At 38.7% G+C, this 20,204-nt stretch overlaps 1 protein-coding gene across 1 annotated transcript in view; it reads right to left on the bottom strand.

The window, feature by feature from the left end:
* The window catches only part of LOC117204053 (protein madd-4-like), a 252,796-nt gene that overhangs the window by 141,785 nt on the left and 90,807 nt on the right, over positions 1–20,204 (bottom strand). The window contains exon 2 of the mRNA XM_033441053.1: positions 9,622–9,636. Within this exon, the coding sequence (XP_033296944.1) occupies positions 9,622–9,636 (15 nt within the window). The remainder of the gene's footprint in view (positions 1–9,621; positions 9,637–20,204) is intronic.

The following is a 20,204-nucleotide window of genomic DNA, read 5'->3' as shown; positions in this document are numbered from 1 at the left end:
GACTCAAACGATCGGTAATCGAATTTTCGGTTTAGCTGTTCAATGTTTTTTTATTTTTTAGTTTTTTGTTTCGCTATTGGCGCGTACAGCGTGGAGATTTCTAAAAGGATGGTTGCACTTTTTTTTAAAACCAGTCGACTCAACGTCAACATCGATACCTACATATACATATATATTGTATATGTATATATTGCAGTATACGGTATGCGCTATAGATATAGCATACGGGTGGAAAATAAAACACGAGCGATCTCGTGACAGGCAGGGAACAAAAACGAGATCGAGTGTAATCGAAAACGTTCGTGTGCCGACGAACCGAGAACGACTCGTTCGAGCGTCCTTCGCGATTATACATCCGAAAGTTACGCGAATGCCCCCGCATCGTGACACGTGCCAGGTGCAAATCGATGGAAATGAAAATAACGGCAGGCGAAGCCTCTGGAAAAAGAGTATGCAATTTTCATCGACCTGTAATCGGCCGGATTTTCCGTCCGTTCAATTTTATGCGTTCCCGCGTTCCGTATGTTAATCGATCAACGCGCGCCTATCGTTTCGAGTATCGCGCGAGAAAATCCAACAATGCCGGAAATGCACGCCCGCCTGTCCCTGCTGACGAGTTTTCTCGTGTCCGACGTTCTAGTATTCTATGCGAAAGAGTCGTTCAAAATGTGACGAAATGTCGTTGATTATGTTCTTTGTTGCCAAAATTTTAATAATAAGTAGTGTAGGAATTTTATTTATGCTATGTTTGGAAGAGTACCAGATAAGTGTATTAATCTTTCGATAGTGTAGCAGGAGAAAAACTCGGACAAACCTCTCTCACTTCTTTAAGGTTCAAACTAAAAATCACGCGTAGGTGTAATCTCAAACACACGATCTATTCACGCATCTTCACCACTCGGAATTTCAATCACCCAGAATGAACCATCGCCTAAAAGATATTCTATATCTTTATTATAAAATTGTTGTAAAATCATCCCCAAGTTATTTTAAAGGGAGCGAGCAAATAATTTGGATTTTGGCAGGAAATAATTTTACGCGAATCGAATTTAATTGGCAGTGAGATTTAAACATGCAATGTTCACGGTAATTCTGTATTCCACGTATATAGAATGGTAGACGATTATTTGCTGGCAGAAATGATACGTAAGTTCTAGCAGAAACACCATAAATGACAACGGAACGTATCTAGTAGCGTATTCTCGTGGGATAACGTAATCGGTAATGGATTATCAAATAATCCCGAAAGGGAAACCAGGCTAAGCACTGGCCTTGATTAGACAGATAGCGATCTTGATTTATCCTTCGCCATCTGTCCCTTCGATTCTGCTGCAGGCCACTTTGGTAATTAGTAACGGGAATAAGACTGTGATTGTCCCACGATCTCTACTACTGTAATATAATTATCGAAAAGTCCGTCTCTGTGCACAATATTCGTGTACTATGTACCATACTACATCAAACACTAGGAAATGATCAAATGTGCGATATTCCATTTATATAATTGAGGGAATTTTAATTAATAATATCTCTAATTATTATTTCATTACTAGTTAAAGTTCCTTTTGTTATATTATATTGCAATTAGATGTAAAAAACGATAGTAGTTTCGATAATTATTATTATAATACAAATTCATAGCTTCTTAAATCGAACGATTTCTAGAATGTTTCTATCACGTCAAACACTAGCAAACAATTACATCTAGATACAGTTTAGTTAGATTGTAATAGTTCTATCGAAACTTGTAAAAGCTTTCGACGAACAAGTATATCTGTGTTACGATTTCTTGCAGAAAATTAAAGAAGAGCAGTTAGGAAAGTTTTATTGAAATAATAGACGTTTTTTAGACGCAGGCATAATTTACTTTGCTATAGGACTGTCGTACGTTCTAACTGTTCCCTTCCACTATATAACAGGCAAACGAGTGACTGGTCATCTATGTTCCACGCGAGCATTACTTTTCCAAGATAGCTACGTGCCACGAGATCGACTTCCGAAAGAGGGCTGCCAACTCGGACCCGGCATTCCTGCGCGACGTTTTCCAACGGAAGTTCGCTATCCACGATGGCCTGTTCGCCCCGAAACGATAAAACGGAAAATTGCGACTAAAGTGAGAAACGATAATGGGCAACCTTGTACACGTTCCCTCGACCAACTGCACCGGAGAAAACGAGAACTCGAACGAACAGGTAGAAAGGACTCTAGCACGACCCAGCATCTCGTCTCGCAGAAAAGTTTGGATCTGTTCGAATATAGGAAGAGAGAAAGAGGGGCGAATAAGCGCGCTGCTCACCTTTTGGAAATGAGGACGTTTGAATGCCACCCCGAAAACGAGTTATCTAGTTATCTTTAGGAGCTTGTCTCACAACCTTCTTCCCGCGCCGGGGAATACGAACATCGTAGCAAAAGGGTGAAGCAAAAGTGTATTAGTTCTCGACCTCTGTCTCGTCGCTTTACGATCAGACCACCCAATCTGAATGGATTCGGAACAAATCTTTCGAGGCTCACGCTACCACTGGATTTCGCGGTTTTCAAGGGTGATCTCTCCTCGTTTTCTCATCCTATTCGCGATGGTCGGTTCATACGAAGTTTTGTTTTGGTCGAATAAACTTTTAACTCTATGGTAGTTTCTGTCTTTTGAAATACACGCGAGAAGGAAAATTAGATCAAAATAATCCGTCGATAAACTGGTAAATCTTATTTCTTATATAAATACGATTATTTGTAGTCTTGCGACTTACGGGAGTATAAGTGTCCTTTTATATCGAAAATATAATAAAAGATTAGTTTTATGATTATTTTAAAGATATAAAGAATGAGATAAGAAATAAGGTACGAAAGATAACAAGTAATTTTATATGATTCAATGTAGTTTCTCAATGAACGATTAGTCCCATTGTTCCAGATCTGAATAAGACTGTTATAGTTTCTTCCCAAATTCCAGCAATTTTCACGTCACTTTTTCCAAATTCCAAGTGGTGATTGTCTTGTCAGGTTCGGATTTGTCTTGTCAGATTTAGAAACGGTTGACTTGAAAATGTTAAAAGTTGGTTCAATATGTTTGATAGAAGAAGATATTTCTATATTTATTGCAGAATTTTGAGGTTTCCTATTTTTAAACTTGCCTTTTAATTGCTAAAAGAAAAAGATTCCATACCAAAGAATTACGAAACCAAGTGTTTCGGCTATTTTTGGCGCAAGGTATTCCTCGAATTTTTTTCAAACTTTGTAGTTCTATGTAGTTGTAAAAGTAATTCTATGTAGTTGGTAAGTTCATTCTACAACGTTACGTAACATATGAAACTCGATGAAAAGGGCGAAAGTAAGATTTCGCTACTACTCTAGTAAAGAACTCTTCAAAAGAGAATGAAAGATTACGCTGCAGGGAAAATGGAACAAAGAAAATCAAGGAGAAAGCTCCGGTGAAACTGAATCGTAAATAAAGAGAACAGTCAAAATTTTGATCTCCGTCATATCGAATCCATCGTTGCAAATCTCCAATCTCAGCCACTTCCTTCAACTTCGTCTTCTGTCATCTTTTCGGAATATCAGTCCGATTTCTCTCTACTTGTTGTCCTTCGTCTATATCCTTGCGCTTTAGCCTTTGCCTTGCTATCTTCCCAGCAGATCCATCGACTTTGCCTTCGTTTCATCCACTTATATCGTCTCCTCTCCTATTTTCCTCATCCCTTCGACGCTATGCTCGATTTGCCTCTTTTTTCAACGGATATCACAGCCGACTAGATTGAAATCGTGGACCGTGCTTGGTTATGGCTAGAAGGATGCTTATATCGATCGGATCCACGCGATCGACGCCAATAGACCGCGGCTGATTAGATTAAAGCTACCGTGTGGACGTAAAGGGGAATAAATTTCGCTCTGTTGTTTTCCTAGTGGTTAGTGAATTTCTTTCTTTCTTTTTTAGACAGCTATGTTCTTGCCAGGATTTCACGTGGTTTCGAGGATTTATCGTATTTACAGAGGTATGCTTCGATTTACGTTCCCAATTTTTTCCCCCGCAAATACGAACGGTAGAGAAATAAATTAGAAAGAATCTTCGAAAGGGAATAAAAGAGCTTGAATAGAATTTGTGGCGTATGAGTATAAATTTTTGGACGAGACAGCTGTACTTTGGAGATGTTCAATTAATAAATAATAAGTAGCGTTAGACACGTTTTCCGGTGTTCGACTCGTACGCTCTAGGATAATTTATTTAGCGCGACGGTTGCGTGCGAGGGAATAAATTAAATCGAATTTAGGGTAAACGGGGAAGTTGGAACACTCGCAGAATCCTCGAATGTAAAAGCTATCGTGTGTTTGATGAACTGCTCCTGAATATTTGCGTGAATTTTCTCTGGGCGATAAATTCGTACCAGACAAGAAACCAACCCCCTCGTTCGTTTCATGCTTTTAAAGAAATCGCCTGCGCAGATTTATATCAATTTTATGTATTAATGTATAATATAAGTATCCGAAGGAATTTAGGAACAAGAACATATCAGGTTTACAATTTTTAAGTCCTAAAAGAAGCACCAGCTTCTTAAGCTTAATTAAATGTTTATAATTTAATCTAATGTTCTCTGCAATTTCAATCGATAGAAGATGGACGAATTTCTTAATCATGAATATTTATTATAACGACTTTAAAAAGACTAAATATACAATCTCGTGACTTTTAAATTACAAGAAATCATCGATTACATGTGTATAATTTCTTACTGCAATTTCGACTGATAAAGTATAGATGAATTTTGTGTACTAGTTACTACGATTTAAATGTCATAATACCTTACCAAGGAAATACAACTTCGCTATATTTGAATGTTAAAACAATTTACTTCTTCCATTGACAAAGAATCGGCGAATTTTATACATTAAGATTACATAAGCGTTTAAGAATAAAAAAATTACAGTTTCATAATATCTAAATAGTGAGAAAATTCACCGTTTCGATAGATAGAGACTAATTTAATGTATTAAATCCTCAAACTTCAATATATCATAACCTGTCTAAGAATAAAATGGATCACGACTTGACGATTTTTAAATCCTAAGAAAACATCGATGACTAGATGTTCTTACTTCTTACTGCGATTTCGATCGATAGAGAATGGCCAAAGGTGTCCCGAAACGGTGAAGGACTTTTTGCGAAAATTAACAGGCACCAAGGCGCTTGTTTTTGGGCCAAGCCTTGGGAAGAGAAACTGCCGAATTTGCATTCGAGCCTGCCTATTCGTGGAAACGCGTGTTGTAGATACGAACGTCCGAGAAACAATGGGGGAAAGGAGGAGAATGGTACCGGCAGAGGTATCGGGAACGATATTAAAGAGGAAGACCTCTAATGATACGGTGCTGCGACGCGAATGGCTAATAAAGGAAACGTCGAATAAGTTTCGTTACTCTTAAGTGGTACACAGGACCTCTGCTGGCGTAATTTTTGCCGTGCAACGAACGTAATTTGATATCTTGACCGATGTATCTTTATTAACTTTAATTAGGACGTCGTATACCTCGAGACTGTTGTAAGACGCACAGGTAATTCAATATCTCGATTTTTTAATCATAAAATTTTCTAATTGTTCTAATTGTTGTCGAATTACCAATTTGATTAATTGCATTGATGAAGAGAATGTCAAGTAGTTACCTATAATATCTATTTATGTATTATTTGTTTCATTTCCTGTTTTTAGGAGTTTAGGTAGGAATTCTCAAATTTAATATGTCCTATTTGCTTCTGTTTTTTCAATTCGATGCTGGGGAAACGATCATATAAAATTTTATTAATTTCAACTGAATTATATTGTTTTCCGACTTTATTCAATCTCTTAAGAAACAAAGACATAATAAAAAGCAAATGCCCGACTGTAAAAAGAATCGTTAAATATTGGAAAAATTAAAAAGGTAGATTAGAAAAAAATCACAAACTACGTATATCGATATTACGATTGCATACTCACGCGAACTCAATTCATGCTCGTAACTGCTTACTTGGTTCTTTGTTTTCTCAAATTTGCAAATAGTAAAATAATCGCTCCTACTTTCCTTATTTTCGCGTGGTTTATATTGCCCTTCATATGCGTTACATTCATAAAATATCAATCTCCTTGAGACTATCGAATGAACAGAATAATATATCACAGAAGCTTAAAAAGTCTATCGCAAAATATGTAAATACTGCTGCGCAGGTTTTGCACAGTAAACCAAGTCGTAGCGGGCTATATACCTCGGAACTTACGCGTCAGGAAAACCACGAGAATCGTCCGGCCAAAATCCATCCCGCTTAACCGCGAATGACCGAGAAAACGAGGAACAAGAATAAACAATGTGGCAGTGACCAATGGCTAGTGAAAGGGCGAGAAGGATCGGGCGTAAGCGGCGGTCATGCGTGAAGCGATCGAGCCTCTTCTCGGTCAGATTTATCGCGGACTCTCTTCTTTTAGAAGAAACCCTCTTTCCGAATCCTAATACAGACAGGCCGGTCGCATTCTCGATGCACCTTTCTTTGCCGGACGCGTGCGAGAGAATCCGACCCGTTCTCTCGGGCTTTGACGCTTCGTTGGCTTCGACGTTCACGGCGATCCATCGTTGACCGCACAAACCTTCGCCATCGACGAGCCTTTCTGTCTTTCCTTTTTCTCTTATTCCTTCTCTACCGCTCTTGCCAGTATCGCTTTCTTTTCTCTCGACGAAGCGGTAGGGGCTGAAATTCACGTTCGTGATCGAGAACCGTGCGCCAGCAACGAGCTATTTTTAACACTTGGAATACCGATCCCGGAATTGTGCCTCGATTTCTATTCTGTTTTCTAAAAGCGGTGATGTGCCATTTCTCTGATATAGCAGGTGGCACGCTCGCTTCGGATATTTATCCGACTGCTAGAATTTGAGAAGTTAAAGTACTTTAATTCGTTGACGGAAGCTTCTCTGGGACGAAAATAAAAATGCGGGGCGAAATTGATACAGTATATTTCTGTTTCGTTTCTATGTCACATGCGGATCAATCAAAAGGCAGGAAATTGTTTATCGCATTTAGGTGTTAGAAATATTTCAATTTCTTTAAATTACATAAAATTATATATAAAATCCAAGCGAAGAAATATTACAATCGAGTACTTGTTATATGTTTAAAATATTTTGGAAAGTTTTATAAATTGGGATAGATATATAACTATGACGTTTATGATTTATTACGTTTTGAGATATTCAGTTTCAAAGCTTTATTTCGTTAATAAAACCATAATATCGATCGAATACGTTTCAATATAATGTTGTGTAAAGTTTATTGTTAGCGAAGAATGAAATGACGATAAAATATATATAAATTTTAATTTGAATAAAAAATAGCGTAATAATAAAAAATCAATACTGCACGTCCTTTTTCCATTTATCGGATTTCCTCTTGATAGAAAATATTGAAAGAAGATATATGTGTATAATGTTATAATTTAAATGCATAGAAAACCCTACACGTTGTAACGAAGAATTGTAAGAAGTAAAGAACTTAACGTTATAAAAAAATATATATATTTTAACGTACGTTTTAACTTTTATAAAGAACAAGGTACAATTATTACAACATTTTTCGCAGTTTTACGGTGTATTTCGTGTCCATATATCGTAAAAGATTTTCAGTGCCTTTCACCTTTGCTCGTTTACACGGAACAGTAGAAATTTCAGTGAAAATTCTGCACGCAAGATCCGTTGTCTATTGTCAAAGACAAAAGACAGATCTTATTATAATTTTGTGACGCATACAAATAACCATTGGACGTACGTTTTAACGTTTTTGGAATGGGAAATCTAATGATCTCGAATGCATCTTTCCAATTATAAATGTTTCATGTTTCATGTTTTGCTTTAAAAGAAACAAATCTCTGCCAACAGTTTTCGAACGCAGTAACACACTCTTGAACGCTCTGTATAGTTTGCGTGTTTTCATATGTGACGAACAATTGAATGAAAAAGAGCTTTCTATAGAAGTGACCTTTCTTTTGTTTCGTTCTTCGTGTTTTCTATCCAATCATGGCGATATACATCCAAATCTACAGATTTTAGGAATGCGATAAAAGGGCATTTTTAGAGAAACGCTCATATTTCTAACAACCCTTCATTTCCTAATTAAACAATTTTCTTCACTGTCACTAAGTAGTTTTTATTACATTCTTCCAAGCTGGACAAGAAGAAGGTGGCATATAATAGTAGGAAAATTCCAAGGTAAGTTTAATTTTCACTTGCCCCTACTCTCCAATTAACAGAGTTGATCAATGCGACTTCTGAACGGCTTATGTACCCAAGGAAATTATCAAGCACGTGTAACAGGTACGGCGATCAACATATTAATGGGTAAAACGACTCGTTATCGAAAACTGGCTAGAGATTTTTCCATTAACCCTGGCCAATGCGATTGCAGATGATTAGGAAATTCACTTAAGACGAAGATCACCGTCGTTCGAGATAACTCGAAACCATTGGAGCCTTCCCAATCGCAAGAGGACAGTAACTAACCCTTCGCGAGCCTAGATGTTATCTAGAGTTCCGGAAATTCCTGTATTCTCTGCTCTCGGTCGATGCATCTCTGCAACTCTCTACGACTCAGACCACTCTTTGGCAAACAGGCAAAATGAAGCCTCCTGGCGTCAGCATTTTCGTCTGACCGAGTCTCTTCCTCCACTCCGGCCTCTGTCCAAACGTTGTTCGTGGTTTTTCGAATTAGGCCAATTACCATCGAGCTCGCGAAACAACCCTCGAACTTCCGTCGTTTTGGCTTCTGGAGAACGCTAGAAAACTGGCGTTCTGCTTCATAATTTCCCGATGATTTCCGGCACGAACTCGTATATTTACAACCGAAAGTTGTCGCGTTTACATTCCTATTAACTTTGAATTATTTCACCAACTTCTTATCTCTGCGACGTCGTACGTGGTGCGTGGCCAGACGACGCCGCAAATGGAACAAAAAGACCAACCGGCACGGCTGACTTTATATTTCCGCGAAATTAATGCCGTCGCGGGTCAAACGAATTTTACCTCCTCTGGTTCGCAGAGAATTTCCCTTGCCTGTTGTTTCATAATTAAGATATCTCGCCTTTACGTTTGACCGTATTATCTTCTGAAAAGACTGGAAATTACCGACAAGCAATTATCAGTACGATCATCGAAATAATCATTCTATCCTGTCGTATTGTATCTTTAAGGCTATTGGACCATGTGACGTCCATTGGGCATTGCTGTTTTATTCTTAGAACTTTCGGGGCGTCATTACATGAATTTTGGAGTTTGTTGGATCGAAGCTTGTCTAATTTTACATAATTGACAAGAGGCAATGAATAGACATAACATATATCCTGGAGGAAATGACTATTATCGACAAAGAAAAAAATTTCTAATTGAAAAATTACTAATGCTTATGTGGCCATAAATTTGTTATTTTCTTTTGTCTGCCATTATTATATATATATATATATATATATATATATATATATATATATATATATATATATGTTACTGGTAAAGAATATGAAATCGGTGCAGTACAATGAATGTTCAAGAAATTTATTACTCACGTCATGGTGAGCGGTTATAACCGCATACTCTTGAAAAGTAGAATCGGAATGGAAAACTCACCTGAAGACAGAGCACCTGTAACACAAAGTACACAGCATGTTATTGAAAATACTTCAACTGGAAATTTGTTATCCGAGGTTTACGTCCACAACCGTAAGGACACGTGCATTCGTAATCTATAAGTGCATTCCACATCGCTATAACAATTTCTAGAAAAATGCTCGCGCCGTAAACAGGAGAAAAGTAGCCTGGGCAAGTGCTCAGATAAACGCCACTTGACGAATAAAGAGCGCTCAGGGGAGCTCGGTCTCACGGTTTCGGTTATGCAGAGCTTGTAAAGCTCTTTTTCCTTCCCATAAACCGACGCTCTCTTTCGGTCATTGGCATCTTCCGCCATTAAAACTTTAACCCGTGTCTTTCCGCCACGTCAGACGTTCCTTCTTCTTCTTCGTAGAACCATCCGCGTATCCGGATCCAATCGAACGAATAGTCACCGTTATCGGTAAACGATGCTGTAATCTCCGCCGCGAAAGCATCAACGAACATAAAACAAATGGATTCTGTGAGAGCGCGGAGGACGACTTAATGGGGTATTTACGATATTGTTCACCATGGAAACTGCCGGGCCGCGGTTAAGACGAACCACCACAGGTCCTACTATTCCTGTTCTCGATTATTTGGTTTCAGCGGAGAGTTCTGTGGTTGCGATGATTTAATTTGAACTACCGGAGCGATTAAAATTCATTTTTCACGAAACTTTTATAGATTCGCTATATATTCACATATATAGTGATTTACTAAAATGACCAATTTTTAGTTTTTCATAGAAATTGTATAGATTGGGTGCAATGGAATTTTTCAGGCTTTCCATGATTTCTCGTAATATGTACGGACGAGGATCGTTCTTCTTATAGCATGTATTGTTCCATACGTCGTTCATTTTAATTCCCTTGATGCAAGTTTCATGCTTTAATTCTCCTAACTTTAATAGATGTCCAATGCAATAATAGTGTCGTAATATAATGACGTCAATTTGAGAATTTCTTACAAATGAAATATATCGTTGGATGAAGTATTGTCTTAGGGATTATATTCAACAGCTTTACCTCGATAGTAATTGTTTCTTGATCTAGCGATAGAAGATAATTAAACGATTCGTATAATGGGAAATAGTTAAGAAGAAAAATTTACGCGATGAAGAGTTTCAAAAAAGCTATACTATTTCTGTACACTCACAGGGCGTATTTTCTAAGAAACACTTTGTTTTTTATCGTCAGTTGTACTTCAGAACAAAATAGAACGACTAGCTTGTTAAAAACAGTGCTACGCTTTTTGTCCAGGAGACTCAAGCATAGACATCCAGTAATTAAAGTAATTAAAAAATTGAACAACGACTTCGAGTTGATCTTACTAATTCCCATAAAAAATGTCTGCTTTCAACGATAATATAATTATATCGAGAATTCTTTCTACCAGTTCAAAAGAAAAAACCAGGAAGATATAAATCTCGATTACTGCACTCTTCTGATCGACACCTCGTGGAGAACGTGTCTTACGTAATTTGATATACATAATTACACAGATGAAGGAACTGGATAAAATTACCTGGCTCGCCTTCAATTGGCTACCTGAGAAAGGAACGACATTTACCGATACTTTCTCGTGTAAGTATCGTTACACGCTTCTCGCACTTCTTTAAATTTCATCGTGAACAGAATAAAACCGTGCGTAGAAAGCAAACTCAAAACACGCAGTTTGTCGATCTAAAATAGCGACGAACTTCGATAAATGCCGCTCGAACTATTCTCTCCGCGATCACGACGAATGTCGCGAGAACTCGCTGTCACGCGTCATCGCGGGATCTCCGCAATTTCACATGTGGAATGTAATCTTCCATCGAACCTTATTCCCCGTCGATCGGCTTTTTTCCCCGCGTCCGTGACTTCCCTCGGTCGCGACAGCATTTCCATATGGCGAAAATTCGCTAGTATTTCCCTGACGTTTCGTCGCTAGAATATGAGGGAAATAATTTGGCAATATTCGCTTGTTGCGACGCCGTTTTCGCACGACGACTCGTCCAATTCTTTTGTGCCAACCAGGGCAAATAAATATGTTTATATGTATAAACTAAATATGTTTATAAAAGTCTATTTAAATTTGAAGCAAATGGAGAATAAGCCGTTCATGTATGCTGTCCGCCACCTACTTTTTCTGTTGCATTCTTGGTTTTATCTTGGTTAACTCAAATACATTGATGCTAATTAAATCGTGGATCACAATTTTCCCTTGTGATTACTTTATTTACAAACATATGCATATAACGTTCTCTATCTAAACATGGAGCTGGTATCAACTTTCGATGATATATCACACTTATCGACGTGATAAAAGTTTACCTTTGGATAAGCGAATTCAATCAGCGGAAGTTCATTGAATCGAGTGTGTACTAACATTTCGTTTCAACGAATGCAGGATTCGAATACACGAGCTTGCGCTGTAATAAGTAAAATCGAATATTCGCTAAATACACGTTTCTAATTTATGCTATTACGCTACCTCCGTATTGACCAGAATTGGTCACGATCAGTTCGCGAATATTTATCATCGATTTATAGAAAATAGTACAGAATCATTCATCCGTATCGAACAAACAGAGAATTCCCTTTGATGTATCGACGCGACATCCCAATTGCTCGTAAATACTCGTAATTGTTCACAATTGTTTTCTATTTGTACAAACTTGGCGCTTCCACTGAAGCAGGCGATGAACAAACATTGGTAAATATTCGTAAATATTCGCAGATATTTTAGTGGCTAGTAGATTCTCGATGTGATACTGATTATGAGATACGCATAATGTAATACACATGACATTTACTTTATACCGTTAATACGACCGAAAGGCGAAGATTTGCAAAGACATTGGAGGCGAGGAAGCGGTCGCGTATGTCGGTCAGCCAGAGCGAAAACAATTTACAGAAATTTCTTTGGTCGCGTGCCACTGGCAGCGGCTCAATATGGCGCTCACGATATAAATCACCGCGCGCTCGGACCTCTTCCGGGTCTAAGTAGAAACGGCGAAATGGGCTGTGTTTTAACCGAGCAAATAACCAGCGATGCTGCTCGCCGCTCGTTATAAGCGGAGAAAGACCGCGTACGCTCGTTTGCGAAAATGCTCGGAAACTCTCGAGACGAACAATCATTTTTTCCCCTCTTCTTCCTTTTTCCTAACTTTCCTCTGTTTTTGTCTTCCCTTTTATCCCTTTTTCCCTTTTTTTTCTTTTTCGAAAACATGAATCACTTTCATGGCCATTGCCACTCGAACAATTCGTTCACTGAATCATCGCCCGAAGAGTCACTTTGTCGGATAAAAAGGAGAAAATTCTCCGGTCGTGAATCGAAATTATTCATTTAATGTGCGATGAGAACGTTTTCGTGTTCGAGGGCATTCCGAAGGAGGCTCGTCGTCGATCGTTTGTTCCTGAACACGCCCGCAGAAAGTTTTACGGGGAGAGCGGCCTGCTAATGGGGTAAAGCGAGCCACTTTTATGCCGCTTCTCCAGCTGGCCAGAGAATAAATATCAGAAATTGATCGAGTTGCGGGTCTTCCTGGTTCTACTGCGTTTTCGCTTATGGCTTCCGAGAAATTTTGATTTTTATAGCTGTGACTAATTTGTTTTAAAATGTTCTAGGACGTTAATGTATGTAATGTTATTTCAAAACACGTATAATTATTCGAAAGACACCAGAAGTCGATCGGTATCGAGTAATTGGATAACTCATTGACATTTACATTTATTTTTTCTTCATAGAACGTTGTTTGAATGATCGTAAACGGTTCCATATAATAATAAATTAAATCAAACTTCGCAATAAGTTGAACGAAGTTCTCTGTATATCTCTCGGTGGGATGCCAATGATCGAGTAACATTTCACGTCACATCGTTTTACACGATGATCGACAAGAGATAATTGGGTAAAAAAGTTTGTACTTTAAAACGACACTCTGTTACCATTTCGCCCCTAGAAAATTCTCACGAAGTTTTCATATAATTGCATAATACATATCTACAGCATCGGGCAAGAAAGAGATCATCCCGAACTTTTTGTTGGATGGCAAAACCGTTTTCAATACAGACTACGTTAACCGCAGTTCAAACATCTGTTAATTAAGCGCGATTCGATATTTTGCGAAAAGAATCTCAACGGATTCCAATGTAACGCGCGGAACGAAAAAGTTGGACGATGGAGGTCGGTTGGGTCGCGATCCACTTTGAAAACTGCGGACTATTAGTAAAGCGATTTACCGATCCAATCAGAATATCCATCACACGGCTCGGGGATTATAATATAATTTCGATCCATCAGCTGGATAATATCGACGGGTTGCTCTCTCTCCCGCTCGCTCATCGACTGATCGGTGATTCGATATTTCTTGCACGAAACGCCGCGACTGATACCACCCTTCTCGTCTCTTCCCGACAATTTCTCTATCCTCGAATTTATGTCGTCGTATGAGGCCAAAATTAAAGTCGCGATTCGTTCGTTTAGAGGGATAAGCAAATCCAAGGCGATCGGTGCTCTCGAAGAGATTTTTCTGGAGATCACGATCTCTCGTGCCTCGCGTCCCTTTGTGGGATATCTTAAACTTTGCACACGATCGTTTCAACGAAACGTGCCAGTAGTAGAGGCAAAAATCTCTTTCACGTAATCTATGATAATGGTACGTTTGCTACAATTTATGTAGCGATCTACATGATAGATAATAGCTGATTTATTAATTTTCAGGAAATGAATGTCGTTTTTATGAACACCACCGTGGAAAGGGTGACATTTTTGAAGGGTGATTTCAGTTCTGTAAGCACGTCTTTTTGAAAAGTTTCATTACGCCAGAAAGATCGCGATCTACGCGCTGTATAACGACTGATTTATTCATTTCGAGGGAACGAATATTTTTTTATTAACATCGCCGTAGGAACGGAACTATAGAGGGTGGTTAAGATTTGTCAAGTACGCGTATGAAGTAGTGTCTTTTTAAGAGTAAACAGTGCGTGCTGAATGAGAGATTTTCCAGGAAAAACTCAAACGGAGCAATTTTATTAAAAACGGACGAAAAGCCTGTATATCCATTTTTTTCGAAACTTCAAAGGACGTCAGAAAGAGGATCTTTCCCTGGTTACTGCACGGCAATCGGCATAGATTGTTGTACGATTTTTCGTTATAGAAATAATAGTAAAACGCGTGCAGCTACGCGTTCATGGCGTAAAACGATTATGGAGAAACGTAGAGAAAGAAGCGGGGGGCAAACAAAAAAAGAAGATGGCAATAAAGCGAGTTTTATCTCCCAACTAGCTTGTAGGAAAACAATTTTGCGTGGGCAGGTAGGTGCTCGACCCTGATTACGATACAAGCATAACACCGCGCTTACATGAATGGCTCGTACGAGGAAACGACTGTCGGAGCAGAGTTCGAATCGATAAGTCGATTCGAATATAACCAACAACCTATGTATAATGCGCCGTCGCGGCTAACCGGCCGTAAACGTTCAACTATCTTAAAATCCGTTAATTTTACGCCCTAAATATTCGACAGCTTATTTTCTCCCGCGCGTGTTCCTACGGAGACTCGTTGTGCTAACGAAGGATAAAAAAGAAAGGAAGTGAAACAAACAAAAAAGCGAGCGGAAGAAAGAAAAGGAAAGAAGTGGAAAAAGGGAAGATGGGAGAAAAAAATTGATCGTGGTAGTTTCAAGGTGGCTCGCGGAAATCGTTCGTCGATTTTTAGATCGGCAGAAAACTATCCCGAGCATTCGCGTTTTAATTAAATTTCTCGACCAACGGGTACCAGCAAATCCTTTATTTTTCCTCCTCACGGGCTAAAACTATCCTGCTATGGTGTTTGGATTATTATGCGAATTATTTTCACCAACTTCCGGATGTTCTGTCCCCGTGGATACAGGAAAAGTTGCAAGAGAAACAGAAACGCGTCCACGCGGACAGAAAAGGGAAGGAGTCCGCGTTGCACGTGGCACAACTCTTTTAATTAAATATAAATTATATAATCGGGCCGCTTCGGCTAGCTTGGCTCGGGGTTCGGTGAACTTTTCGCACTGTAAAACCTTTTGCGAGAGACATTTATAAACGAACACGACGCGACGTGGCTTTTATACGCGATCGCGTAAATGTCGTCAGCCAAGAGAGTAATAAGTTCAATGTAGAAATACGAGCCGACGAATCATTAGCGAGAAGTATTAAAACAAGCTATGGGAAAGATACCATTTTGGTTGTCGGACGAGTGGACTGCCTAAAATGTTCGACACATATATATTTGAATAATGCTCGAGTAAAGGTTAGTTTCAACATTTAGACCGACAATTAGGTTTAATGGAAGTTAACTTGATCTTCCAATCCCATGGATTTAATAATTTCACCACATGAATTCATTTCGTCTTTTCAATGTAAATATAAGCCAGGCGCTTCTAGTGTAAAATTCAATTACTTCTAATTTGAACACAGAACTTCAGTATTAAAATTCTGTATATTGTAATATCGGGTAATATTGATGATTTATTTACAATGAATGGATTGTACAGATGTTGATTAAACAGAAGAACGATGATTGTTTAACGCGAACTGATCACAATAACGTACTATAATCTAGACAACTCAATAGTTAATTTGCAACTCTCGTCACAACGGATCCAACGTTCTCTCTCTCACGCGGACCACACTCTCACGACAACGCTAGCAACGCTATCTCGACAATGCAACTCGCACTCTCCCTGACTTCTCGATTCACACCCTCTGGCTTCTCCACTGACACTGACTGTTCTAGCATCCCTTCGTCTTTTCTTAGGCCCACCACGCACGTGTTCCGCAAACACTCGCGTTGAGATATGTATAATTTTCTGTGCTGAACTGGGTTAAATGCGTAGTAGAGGTACTTGTATGTGGGTATCGGTGTGTGGAGGTATGTGTGTGCGCGGCGTCTCAAAAACAGATGAATGTAAACTATTCAGCCGGTTAACAGTGCTGAGACGCGTGCAAGTGTGTATCGATGAATATATAACTATTTTAATATTAATTCCAAGTGTAAATTTAGGTTTATGCTTTACCCGATATCTCTTAGGCCTTTTTGTCCACGATACTACGATATTACAGCATAGTTATATTTGCAAGGACTAAAATAGATCTGATTGACACTGATTAGTCGTTAGCAATTTTTAGTAGCGTAATTATAGAAATTTCCTGTTAATAAACGATCCCGTTAACGGGTTGATTGGTCCAAAATCGATTCCATATATTCTCCATTCATAAAAAGAACACAGAGAAAAACCGATCATCGTTCAGTTCCATTCGATAATTTCCATAAGAACTTCATCTGCGTATAAAGTAAGAGAGGCATCTGGCATAGAAACATATCGCCGACGATCAGGAAGAACGAATCCTCTCTACGATTCAAACACTTTCTGCAGAGTTGTCCGCTTTTCGCTAAACACACGCCACTCGACACAACTTTCCCATTGAGCGTCAGCCGCGAGCGTTACGTTGCACGCAAAGTGAAAAAAGAGAAAAAAAAGTGTACCGGAAGAAACAAAATAAAAGAAAAAAGAGGGGGTCGAGAGAAACAAAAAGGAAGCAGAGAAAAGAGAAATCCAGCGCATACAAGCTTTCTCAACCAAGATACAAAGAAATCTCGTTTACTCGAACTCTGCTCTGCATCCTCGCGGGCCGGAAGACAAAGGCAGGATAACGTTTCGCCGCGAAAAAGCGGCACGGTCGATCCTTTAAAGCGGACGTGCGGAAACGTTCTACGGTACCCCTCCCAACGTTTTCAACTATATTCTCGACATTCCGGCTCTTTTATTCTATGCGATCGTCACGGTTGTCGTACGCGAGCGAAATTAAATCCCCGGTTACCCGGTTACTCGGTGTGCCTTGCCAACCCGCACAACGAATCGTCCCGCTAATCAAATGACAGATACTCGATAGTTCGATATTTTTTAATGAATCCGATGGAGATGCCCGCAGCGATACGTTTCCATCTGAACCCTGGATTCTTGTCGACGTTCTCCCAATCATACATCTACATATATTCACTTGCAGTGGTAATGAATCGAATTATTCCGTGCATCGATATCCGGTTCACGTTCCCCGATACCGTTTGCAATCAGTTTCATTGGTAACCAGATCGTACTAGGATTGGTAATAAAACGTTCGGAAAATCTTTCAGTTCGTTTCTGACGTCGAAGGGAAGGCAGTTGCGTTGATACGGTGGCTCAAGAAAGTGTTTAGAACAATTATCGTTAGACTGTAGATTTTTATCCATACATAGGAAATTTGAAAATGTACAGAATGCGCATAATACGAAAAAAATGCACGAAATAAGCAAATCATATTCTATATAATATTTGGTAGGTAAATCAATTTTCTACCGAGATTCTGTTTTCTTAATTATAATGTATTTTGTGAAATGTGAATTTGTATAAAGATCTACAGTCTAATTATTATGGAAAATTTGCGTCCATATTGTATGTGTTATATATAATAAAACATTTTTTTAACGCTCTAACAAAACACGACTGTCGTGATTATACCGGTAAAATTTGAAACCAGTTTGAAGAAATGTGTATAAAAGTTACAAGATGTTTATCGTAAACGTATATTTAATAAGAGATCAGTCTACATTTTAAATTAAGCGAAATATAATAAAGTGAAGTGAAATATAAGAGGCGCATCGTTCGAATAATTCTGAACGGTATATTGTGAATGTATATTGTGAAAACGGAAACTACGATTGTTTATTGAGTTTTGAGCGCAGAGATGCAAGGAAGAGCCGAGTGTTACGTAAGAGTAAGGCATGAAAAGAGAATATATGATTATCCAAGATTTCGTGTAGTCGGTGTAGTTTGTCTGGATTAAATGAGAGAAATTGAAAAGTAGAGAAGGGGAGAATGTTTAGGCTTTAGTGTCTATATACCTATATGTTGCGTGGAAGATTAATTGTCGGCTAGTGTTCAATGGAATTAAGAATGAAAGCTATTTTGTGTAGTAAAGTCATTCTGTAGTGTCCTGTGTTATTCATATTTATGTGTCAACCAGCTTTCCATTAAAATTTAGATAGTTAACAAGTAAAACTCATACAAATATTTTAATTGTAATATTTTTAGATTTTATTTCTAAGAATGGAAAGTAAATAGTCAAGAACAAAGATAACGAATTTATTGCAATTAATTTTGCTTCCAAGTCTAAAAGATAAACTTCTCGATTCTTTTGCAAACAGTAAAACAACTAACACGAGAAGAGAAAGATTCGAATAGAACGTACGATTGCCTGGAACAAGATGTAATACATGATACGTGTAAAACTAGAATAGAATAATCGGAAGACGATTCGACGGAAGAGAAATATTTAAGCTCATTGCGAAACGATTTGTTGACGAGAAAACGAAACCAATGAGTCACGCCTTGTCCTCCTCTAACAACGTGATAAATTAGTCGTTTTATATGCAAATCTGGCTCTTTTACATCGCGCGCGAGCGTAATGACACGTGTAACCAAGCAAGAAAGATCGTTCATGTCGAGGCATCCGACTCGAAACCTTCATTGCACTCGATTGCTCGATTTAAGACCGAGTCGCCGCGATTCCCGCATACCGTTTTGCATAATACGTATTTTATGCGACCACTGAATCGAGTACAAATGTCGAGAATAAAAACGATAATGATCATTGTGTGCGATACATTTATCATCATCGTATGCTACGATATATTAAATATTATCCCTCACTCCGATAGGGACGAGAAAGGCAAGTCAATCTTTGTTTTTCACGTATCAAAAATCTTAATTGCAGTTGGGTTAAAACCTTGGTGAATCGGTTATTTCAGGTCGGTTAAAAATATTTTTACGATTATGCAAAGTACAGCGCCCTTAGAATCATGGTCAAACAATACGAGTGACAGCGAACATTTTTGTGAATCAGTAATAGACCATTAAGAGAATGTTTGTGTCAGAGTACCAACGAGTGAAGAGTAAATCGGAGAATGCACAATGTTACATAAAAATTTAACTGCACGTGACAAGAATCTATATTTTGTGTATGAAATCTATATAAATGTACTATGATTGAGAAATGAGATACATATTGTTAAAGTATAGGCAGGTCTACTAATCGGTAGAAATCTGCTTACAACACATCATTTTTGTAATACGAGCTTGAAATCCTGTTTGTGGAATAAACGCGAGGAACCCAACATTCTTCGAAATACCACCAAAAAATGTTAACAACGCACACTATCTAATGGACGATCAGAACCAGCACAAAATCGCGATGCAAAACCTGCAGCCGATAACGACGTAGGAAGGTTGGCAATAAAGCGCAATGATGGCAAAATATCTCTTTCCGCGTTTGGACGCGGCGAATCGTCGCGGTCGTAAGAAACGGCGCGGCGTAACACAAGCGGAAAGATGAGAAAGGACCGTGAGCTAGTAAGTCGGATGTAAAAGAACAGGCGAAACGTTCGAGTCGGGGTTGGTGGAAGACGAAGAACGTTAGTAGGAGACGAAGTCGAGGGAAAAGAGAGAAACGTAGCGAGTCGAGTGAAAAGTAGAAGAAGGAAGCGGATTCTCGGCGCCAGAACGGCGT

Source organism: Bombus bifarius, unplaced genomic scaffold, assembly GCF_011952205.1.
Source record: "Bombus bifarius isolate JDL3187 unplaced genomic scaffold, Bbif_JDL3187 scf7180000007977, whole genome shotgun sequence".
NCBI lineage: Eukaryota > Metazoa > Arthropoda > Insecta > Hymenoptera > Apidae > Bombus > Bombus bifarius.
Note: the sequence above shows the minus strand (reverse complement) of the source record. Positions and strands in the feature narration are given on the sequence as shown.